This window comes from Lupinus angustifolius, chromosome LG08 (assembly GCF_001865875.1).
Source record: "Lupinus angustifolius cultivar Tanjil chromosome LG08, LupAngTanjil_v1.0, whole genome shotgun sequence".
Lineage (NCBI taxonomy): Eukaryota > Viridiplantae > Streptophyta > Magnoliopsida > Fabales > Fabaceae > Lupinus > Lupinus angustifolius.
This window is the reverse complement of record NC_032016.1, coordinates 12,298,192-12,308,722: the sequence shown is the minus strand read 5'-3', so window position 1 is coordinate 12,308,722 and position 10,531 is coordinate 12,298,192. Positions and strand designations below refer to the sequence as shown.

General features: G+C 35.6%; 1 protein-coding gene across 1 annotated transcript; it reads left to right on the top strand.

The window, feature by feature from the left end:
* Positions 1,035–5,615, top strand: LOC109353470 (INO80 complex subunit D-like). The gene is made up of 2 exons (XM_019595761.1): positions 1,035–1,517; positions 5,110–5,615. The coding sequence occupies exons 1-2, from the start codon at positions 1,090–1,092 to the stop codon at positions 5,363–5,365; spliced, it is 684 nt and encodes a 227-aa protein (XP_019451306.1). The 5' UTR covers positions 1,035–1,089; the 3' UTR covers positions 5,366–5,615.

The following is a 10,531-nucleotide window of genomic DNA, read 5'->3' as shown; positions in this document are numbered from 1 at the left end:
ATTGTTTTTTAGTGTTCTGGAATAGTTAATCTTTTCTGTTGCGTAGTCTTTAAACTTGGTTAGTCTTTTGGGTAATAATTGCTTCTTCAATCAATGGTCTATGTTTTGTTGAATAGGGTCATTTGTTAGTCTCCAACATCCAAAACTTAAGGACATCCTTCATGACCAACCTGTTTTGACACCAAGCATTTTTTTCTATTTATTGAAAAATGAGAATAATTAGTTTTCATTTGAAGACTTAATTGTGCCCAATACCATGGAGGAAGGTTGTGTTGTTTGAAGTAGATGGTACTTTAGTATTTTACTCGTTTATTTTGACGTTTAACCAGTGTTTCAAATTGTGGACCGCATTACGTTATGCGATTGCAATATTGTGGTTGCGGTGACCGCCGCAACCGCATCATACCGCAATTGTGGTATGATATCAATTACAGTGATACGACTGTAACAGACTTCAACGCAATCGCATCAGACCATATTTAAACCGTATCGGGCTGCAACACAATCACATCGCGTCGTATTAGACCGTATCGATGTCAAAAATATATTTTTGCTCACAAAATAATTCACACTGCAATATTCGCAATCCGCATCACAATGACTGTAATCGCAGTAATCCCAACCACGACTACACCCGCAATTTAAAACAGTGCATTTAGTTAATATTATGTCAAATGAAGGTATGTGTAAGTGTAAAAATGGAAGGAGTAATAAATATAGTTTCATTAAAACTCATGTGAGGTCCGTATAATTTAATGATAAAGTTTAAAAAGTAATTATGAAAATAAACAATTAATAATGCCTATTTACAAAACTAAAGAAATTTACAAATAAAATATTAAATATTGATATAATGATATAATGTTTCATTAGATTTCAAAATAACTAAAATATCAAAAATTCAATTTTTATAAATAACATTTGTTGAAAGGGAGAAACACATTACAAAAAAAAAAAAAAAAGATTAGTTTGAGGAGGGAGGTTAGCACTTTTCCCCTTAAATCCCTTAAAAATAAGGTTCATGTTTAAAAAAAAACGGGGTTTAACTTGATTAAAGTTTTCCCATTCCTCGTGATTGGTAACTAAGCTATGGACATATCTGCCGCCAATTCAACCCAACCGCACCCAACGGCGGTAGACGGCGCCGACCACGACTCCGCCCTAGCAAAATCTCGCTTCCTTACACGGGAAGAGCTTATCCGGCGGCGTCTCCGGCGAGTTAGGCAACTCGGCCGGTTCTACAGGGACCATTACTGGACACTGATGGAAGATATCAGGTCCAAGTACAGAGACTATTGCTGGAACTTTGGTAAGAGTCCCTTCATCTGTAACAATAACGAGAACGGAAATGGAAACGGAAACGACGTCGTTTTAGATGGTGTTGGTGATGATATTGTACGGTGTCGTTTTAGTGGTTGCAAATCGAAGGCTATGGCTTTAACTACTTTTTGTCATGCTCATATATTATCTGATCCGAAGCAGAACTTATATATGGGATGTAGAACCGTCGCAAAAAAGTGAGTTTCTTTTGTTTTTGTTTTAATAATTTCTCTTTCTTTTAACTGTTTAAGCAAATTGAAATGAGTTTCGAGATTGTGTGGTTTTTTTGGTTGGTTTTGTATTGCAGAAGAAGAGAATAGGGTTGTTTTGTTTATTCCTTATTTTTAATGAATTTGTTTCTTGAAATTGGAAGTGACAATTTTTGGCGCATTATTTGGGGAAATAATCCTAAAAGAAGGAAAAAGTAGTTTGTTTATTAAGTTAGGGTTCATATACTCAGTCTTAGGGAAATAACCGAGTAGGCATTCCGAACTTTTTTCTTCTCTAGAGCTTTCTATAATACCTCTCTAGGCACACCTTATCGTACCTCTTCTCCAAATCAATGAAACACATTTTGAAGTCCTTTTGGGTCATTTGGACTATCTCTCAATCAATTGCTATAACAAGTATATAGGCTCCACCGGCCATCTTGTGACCAAATTGATTTTTGATAATGTGCGTCTTTTAACGTCCCAACCTTCGTTCAATTGTTTTGTTTTGTTCCATAATTTCGCACTATGACTCATGAACTTATTCTCCCATAGTTTCTACAATTTTGTATATCAATCTTGTTCTTTTAAATATGATTTTAAGTACTTTCCTTCTACTCGTTGGACATCTTCTTAAACCTTATAATCTCATTAAACAAATTATGACCAACTAATGCCTTTCTCTCGTGGAATAGGTATATTATCTTGTCCAACCGCTTTGTCATTTTTCATCCATTTCAAAGTTTCTTTCACGTCCAACTCTCAAATTTTACAATAAAACTTTTGAACCTCCTTGATCATTATCATTACTGGAAAATTTGTGAAAATAGTTCTTTCATTGATATCTTTTTCCTTCACCAAGACATTTCCATCTTCATCTTTAATGCATTTCATTTGGTAAGTCTATTATATTTCTTTCCCTAACATTTGCAAATCTATTATATTTCTTTCCCTACCATTTGCAAATCTATAGATTCTTCTTTCCTCTCCCTTGGTACCTAGAGATGTGTTTGATCCACCATATGCTTTATCTCTCGCTTCGCTCATCGCTTTCTTGGTGCCTAGTATTTTTTTTTTCAACTTTCATTATTTTTACATAAGGATCATGCTCTATAACATTCCCTTTTTATCTTAATTTTGTGTTGGACACTTTTGTCTCATGAGCATGATTCTTCATCCTTTGGTTCATAGCCTGTAGATTAATATAATATCTCTTTTGCTATCTTCCGATTTCCTTTGGCCATCTTGTACCACATATCATTAGTATTTCTTTGTGCCTCCCAAAACCATTCCTTTAAAACCTTTTGTTGGAAGATCATTCGTTCCCATCCTTCAATTTTCACCACGTGGTTCTTGGATAATGACTTTTCTCTTTACAAACTCTTAACTTTTACATCAATAATCAGAACTCTATGTTGGGTTGTGAAACTCTTTCCATATATGACTTTGCAGTCCAAGCAGAACTTTTATCTGATTTCCTTATAAGAAAGAAATCAATTTGGGAATACGACACCGTAATCTTATATGTGATATGATGCTCCCCCTTCTAAAAACTTGGGTAGTTAATTGCTCGCGATAGCATTGGAGAAGTGGAGTAAAGCCCTTCATCGCGACGAAACAATGGATCTCGGTGCAAACGGTCATTGCGCCTGTCACAGGCCGAATAACGGCAAATTCACGACTCAAATTTCGGGTCTGTACTAGCTCCAACATGACCACAAGTGGAACCCTAATTTTAAAGTGATAAAACATTTTTTCCCTTGTTTTTTAATACGTGGCAATGATTTTTTAGGGATTTTTGTAATTTAACCTCTCTTTGTTTCGCTTATATGAAACACATTGAACATTAATTAACAAGAGGCAAAATGTGTTCAACAACAGCAAAAGTGAACAACAAAACATGATGCAAACTCTTGACATTCCTTCTTTTCATGTTTGCTTCCCCTATGAAACTCTCATGAAAACCTTCATATCGTTTACTGGTGTATCATAGCTGAAGACCTGAAGCTGAAGACCTGAAGCTGAAGACCTGAAGCTTCTAACTTCACTGCCTTTTCACGCACCACTTAGTTTCTTGTAGACACATGAAATTGATTCTCCTCTTAATCATTGGGCCAACTATTTTGATTGATTTAAATGTAAGAATATCTATATTCCATGCTCTGACTCATATCTTAGACTAGTGAACTAGCTTCTTTATCCATACTTGTCCACACAAATGTGAGAACCATTACTTATTTTTCGCTACATCTAGGCGGCGATACAACTACCCTTGCTCAATTAACATTATACTGAAGCGATACAACATATTGCTTCTGGGCAATGACCTAGCATTAACATTATCACATCATTGACCCATTATATGATTCGACAAAGTATTAGGTTGATTTTCAACTGCCTAACACAATCTTCACCTTTTATCCGGACTTACGATCGGCTATATATACCATCAAGCACACATAGCTAGGTTTTCTACTTTTTGAATAGGCATGTCTATTTAATCCTCTTTTAAGTAATAGGTATTTAATTTGTGTTTGAACTAAAGGCAACATAAGGGGCTCATTTTTGGTTGAAGATTTCAAACCTTTCTTCAATTTTTGAACCAAAACAAGATAAAAGCATACACCCATGGTGAAGCCATTTTGTCTCATAGAACTTTCACGTGAAGTGCAATGGAAAATTTGCGAGTTCTGAAAAGTGAAAATATCATGTATAACAATGCTTGACTGATTTTCCTCATATTTCTTAATCTGTAATGTTAAGGTGATTTTTTTAGCTTGAAGTCAATTTGCTAATCTAGTGCCAAATAGCTGTACTGATGGAGAAAAAAAGTTACCTTTTGACTTTCATTGAGGATGTCTTAAGAAAGCCTAACCCCATAGGTTAAATTCAGACTTTAGACTTGTTCATAAAACATCAACTTTAAGATCAGGAGTTCAACATCAACCAGATTTCTGCCTGAGGCACATCTGATTCAAAATTCTTTAGAATGACCATGTATTGCACTTTATTTATCAGCAATGTCTTTAATAGGCTCTTTTTCGTCTTTAGACGAGTATGTCCACAGACATTGCTGTAAGACTAACCCTTGTGTTGGGGACAATGGCTAGGTAAAGCCCTCCCTGAAGTGGCTATTTCAAGATTTGAACCATTGATCTTGTAGTTAAAGTTCGCCTGGGATGCAGTCCACTTCCATTCTGACTTAGCACTTGGGTTTAAGATATTTTATGTTGGCTTGCAGTGATAAGCAGGACTTCCGATATACCGTGGCCTTTAGTAGTTCCTACCTTGTTAGGTGTCACGGCAGCATACTTGCAAATGTGTATTCAGTTCATCATTGGACAAAATTGCACTTCCATTTTAAGATTATTTAGATAAAATCTGTGGTAAAAACAGAGGTTTGTTACTCTATGTTGCTAGTCTAAGGTGTTGAGTGATCATTTTTGTCCCTAAAATTTTTAAATCAATCTTTTTGTGCCTTCCTATTATTTACTTGTAGTGCCTATCATTTTCTTATTTGCAATAGTTACTATGATCTCTAGCAGATTCCTTTGCTGATAAATCTTTTCTCTTTATGCAGTTTGCCAACAGGACCTTCTTTTTGTAATAAGCCAGTATTGAAATCCATGGTTCCGCCTGCGTGCCCCACTCATTACGATTTGGGTACAAGGTGTTTGGTTCGTGCATTAAGAAAATCAGGACTAGGGAATACTTTCCCAACTAATCATAAGACTAATGTGAAGTTACATGTGCTAACTTCTGAGTTTGTTCGCCAAATTCAAAATAAACGAAAAATTGCAATGAGGGAAACTGTACCTAAAGCTGAGATTGAATAAGAAACAAGATTAATCTGCTGATTATTAAATATATTATTGATTTGCTAATAAATTTGCAAAATATATAGAGTAGACATATTTCAATATCCAATAAGTAGGACTATGCTTTGGTGATGAATCTTAGAGTCAATGAAAACAGAACATTTTTCTTGAATGACTGTGTACATTGTCAGTACACTAGTATGTCCTTAATCTTGTTTTTGTCCTTGTTTTTTTGTTGCTTGGTCATATCCTATGAGCAGCTTCACAATCATTCACTTGTTGCTTGTTTTTATAGAATTTATATTTGATTCTTCAGCTATGGATTGAGAATCTCAATCCTATAATTTTGATTCCTGATGATCATATGTCAAAGTTACTTAATTATGTATGAATTTATTTTTCATTTATTAACTAGATTTTATTTGACGATTTATTTTAGAGGGTGAGTTTGACACAACGGTGAGTTTGTTACTTAGCCAAAAGTTCAAATTCTGGAAACAGCCTCTCTGCTTGCGGAGGTAAGGCGTGTATGTCAACTGTGAAATGATACCCCTTGAGTGACATTTCAGATTCTTCTTCCTGTGAAAGTGAAAAAAGGGGAATCTGAAACCAAGTGGAATTCACGCAACACTGTTTTGATTAACTGCATTTCACAAGCTTGCTAGTTTTTATGTTAGTGTTCTTGCATTAAGACCCAAGAGTGCTATTTACTCCTCATGTTGCACTCTATGGTTCCATTTCTAGACAATCAAATTCTGGCTATTGTTCATGGCTATTCTACACATTATCATGTTATTTCTTCTGTTGCATGACTTAAGTTTTTAAATGCTGTGTTTTTTTACAGATAAATTTAAAATTCAGTGATACTCAAGAGTCAAGTCTGATAGCATTATCTGTTGTGGTCTTTAACAAGTATCGTCATGGTACTTAGAATTAGGCCAATTATATAGATTATATTAGTGGTATATAGCAGCAGTCTTTTAAAGGTGATCACGAGGCATGTTTTTCTTAAATAAATAAATAAAATGTTTTTCTTAAATAAATAAATAAAATGTTTTTCTTAAATAAATAAAAAAAGTAATACTCATATCAGTTCTCATGTTTTTCAACATTACAAGTTTGGTCCCTCAAAAATTGAAAAACTAAAATTGTTCATGTAAGTCAAATTAGTATTTTTTTTAGCATGTTTTACAACACTTAATAGAGGATAATTTGACCTAAAAGACCTAATTTAAACCAAATTTAAAGTTTTTGGGATCATTTTAGTTTTTTCATGTTTTAAGTGATTAAACTGGTGAGGTCAAAAGTTATGAGAGATTGAAATGATATTTACTCTAAAAAACAGTAATTATCATTGGATCTCAAAATTAATGACTTATACAGAAAAATCCAGTAGCAATGTGGAACTGAGTTATAACTGTAGTCTTGTGAATAATGTTTTGGTTTGATTATTAGATCTACTTAGTGTGGGGCAATATTATAGTTTGTATTTAAAACCACAAGCTGTTGTACAATTTGGTAATACAATTTTGATAATCTGTTGTGAGAAGCTGCATATGAAAAACATGTGTTCTCTAGTTTCAATTTCATATCCACATACATCATTTATCACTCCCTTATTCATTTTCTGCATTCTATCTTTTGAGTAATAGTTTGTTGTGTATAATCATGCATGAAATGAAATAATGTTTAGGAATAGTATATCTACTCCAAAGCAATCCAGCAATTCTCAACTTAGTCTGCTTTCTTCTCCTCTACCTCGCAATATTACGATCGTAACATATTCGAATTGTGGAGTACAATTTAAAATACTGATTAGTTATAACAATATTTCCCCATGGGCCTTGCCGTTGAAGTTATATGACCCATAATTTTAGTTTTTTTCTGGAATACAAATGCCCTTAGTGGTATCTTCTTGGCACCTGAACCCAATGAAAAATAAATTTATAGCTAGATTGGTGGCATGTGTTGACTAGGGGTATTTCTTGTAATGATGCTATTGAAAGTGTGCAACATTATTTTTAGAACCTAATTTTATCTTAGACATTTGGTAGCATGCATGATTTATCTCGGATTACATTTTGTCTGGTGCAGCGAAAGCGATCGTTGCGCAGTGTTGGCTACAATCAATCAAATAAAGTGCATAGAATAAATAGAAGAGAAAAAATAAGACAATTTGTTAATGGGGTTCAACAATTGTGTCTACGTCTCCGGGAGCGCTAAGCAACTACTAAGATATTATTAGCGACTAAGGATTACAGACCCTAGCACACCCATGGGTCCAACTGCCCATGAAGTGTTTCTATTTGGCACTTGAGTCCAATATATAATATTGATATTTTAAACATCCCAACAATTTTCACCTTGATTGAAATAGACGAATATCTCGCTCCTTAGGAAATCTACACAAGAATTTTCACATTAGTGAATATATGATTCCACCTTGCTCAATGCATAATTCTCCTTAATTGCTCCCCTACAACATAGACCTTCTGAGTATCCTTGACGATGTTACAAAGAGCCTAGCTCTCTAGACTTGTAGTGCAACTACTCGTACCGCCATCAAATAGAACATGCCGCCTAGCCACCTATTGATAGGAAGTCTTTCAATATATTGGAACATCTACACAAAAGTTCATCAACAACCGTCCTCTTCAATACTGTCAAACTGAACCATGAAGCTTCCTTGGAAAGGCTCAACCGCTACCACCATTGTCTACTCCGACAATCCTAGTTCAAAAGGACTATCATACTCCACCATAAAGAGTATATCCATAACACACACCTTGCAACAATGCTAACTAATGCCTATGTCACATCCTCGAATCCAAGCCAATGCCCATGTCACACCCTGCATATCTACCAATGCCTGTGTTACAACTTGCATCAAAGTCAATGTCCATGTTACACTCTACATCATAGTCAGCCATCGCCCTGGTGCTTTTGTGGATCTGCAAACAATTAATATATTTCACTATAATGTCCTAGACAGGCCATTAGGATATTTTACTCCTAATTTCAAATGAGATCATTCTCTCAACATCTAGAGAGATATTGTCAGCACGTGTCTCCGGGTCAAACTCAACACATGAGTCCCTATCTTCACTTTGATCCTAACTCAATACATGAACTTCTAGGGTTCTGGATCAACATATATCGCCCCACCACAGTTCCGCCATGTTTTCTTCTCCTTCAACTCATCTACTCTATCTTTGCCAGTATCTTTGACGCACTTTGTCTAGCCATCACACATTCACTCTCTTTAGCCATTATCTAATGTCTAGGTGAAGAGCCATCTACCAATTGGCTTTGATACCATTTGTTGGTGCAACATAAGCGATTGTTGCGCAGCGTTGGCCACAAACAATCAAGTAAAGTGCATAAAATAAATAGAAGAGAAGAAACAAGAGAATTTGTTAACGGAGTTCAACAATTGTGCCTACGTTCCCGAGAGCGCTAAGCGACTACCAAGATATTGTAAGAGAATAAAGATTACAAACTCTAGCACACCCATGGGCCTAACTACTCATTGGGTGTTTCTATTTGGTGTTTATATCTGATGCACATTATAACAAGAGACATGAATCCAATATATAACATTGATATTCTACTCTATTCTAATGCTAGGAAATGTGAGACTTCATATAATAACATCTTTCAAACATCCCCAACAATCTCCACCTTGATTGAAATAGACGAATATCTCGCTCATTAGGAAATCTACACAAGAATTTCCACCTTAGCGAATATATGACTCCACCTTGCTCAATGCATAATTTTCTTTAATTGCCCCCCTACAACGTAGACCTTCTGGGTATCCTTGAGGATGTTACCAAGAGCCTAGCTCTCTAGACTTGTAGTGCAACTTCCCGTTCCGCCATCAAATGGAACACCCCGCCTAGCCACCTATTGCTAGGAAGTCTTTCAATATATTGGAACCTATAGACAAAAGTTTACCAACAACCATCCTCTTTAACACTCAGTCAAACTGAACCTTGGATCTTTATTGAAGAGCATCAACCACTACCATCATTGTCTAGTCTGACAATCATAATTCAAAAGAACTATCATACTCCGCTATAAGGAGTATACTCACAGCACACACCTTGCATCAATGCTAACTAATGCCTATGTCACATCCTTGCATCAAACCCAATGCACATGTCGTCACACCCTACATCTCTACCAATGTCTGTGATACAATTTGCATCAAAGTAAATGTCCATGTTACAGTCTACATCAAAGTTAGTCATCGCCCCTATGCTTTTGTGGATATGCTAATAATTAATATCCTTCATTATGATGTCCCAGACAGACCATTAGAATATTCCATTCCTCATCTCAAATGAGATCATTCTCTCAACATCTAGAAAGATATTGTCAACATGCGTCTCAGGGCCAAACTCAACACATGAGTCCCTATCTCCACCTTGATCTTAACCCAGTACATGAACTTCTAGGGTTCTGGATCAACATATATCGCCCTCATCATAGTTCCGCCATGTTTTCTTCTCCTTCAACTCATCTACTCTATCTTTGCCAGTATCTTTGACACACCTTGTCTAGCTATCACACATTCACCCTCTTTAGCCATTATCTAAAGTTTGGGTTAAGAACAATCTACCAATTGACTTTGATACCATTTGTTGGTGCATCAGAAGCGATTATTGCGCAACGTTGGCCACAAATAATCAAATAAAGTGCATAGAATAAAAAGAAGAGAAGAAACAAGAGAATTTGATAACGGGGTTTAACAATTGTGTCTACGTCTCCGGGAGCACTAAGCGGCTACCAAGATATTATTAGAGAATAAGGATTACAAACCCTAGCGCACTCATGGGCCCAACTACCCATGAGGTGTTTCTATTTGGTGCTTATATCTGGTGCACATTATAACAAGGGACATGAGTCCAATATATAACATTGATATTCTACTCTATTCTAATGCTAGGCAATGTATGACTTCATATAATAACTTATTCAAACATCCCAACAATCTTCACCTTGATTGAAATAGACAAATATCTCGCTCCTTAGGAAATCAACACGAGAATTTCCACTTTAGCGAATATGACTCCACCTTGCTCAATGCATAATTATCTTTAATTGCTCCCCTACAACATAGATCTTCTGAGTATCCTTTACGATGTTACCAAGAGCCTAGCTCTTCAGACTTATAGGGCA

Bases quoted from the DNA above. Each gene is read 5' to 3' on its own strand.
- LOC109353470 (XM_019595761.1), top strand. From the start codon at position 1,090: ATGGACATATCTGCCGCCAATTCAACCCAACCGCACCCAACGGCGGTA. The intron at 1,518-5,109 runs GTGAGTTTCTTT...CTCTTTATGCAG, and splicing joins TGTAGAACCGTCGCAAAAAA to TTTGCCAACAGGACCTTCTT.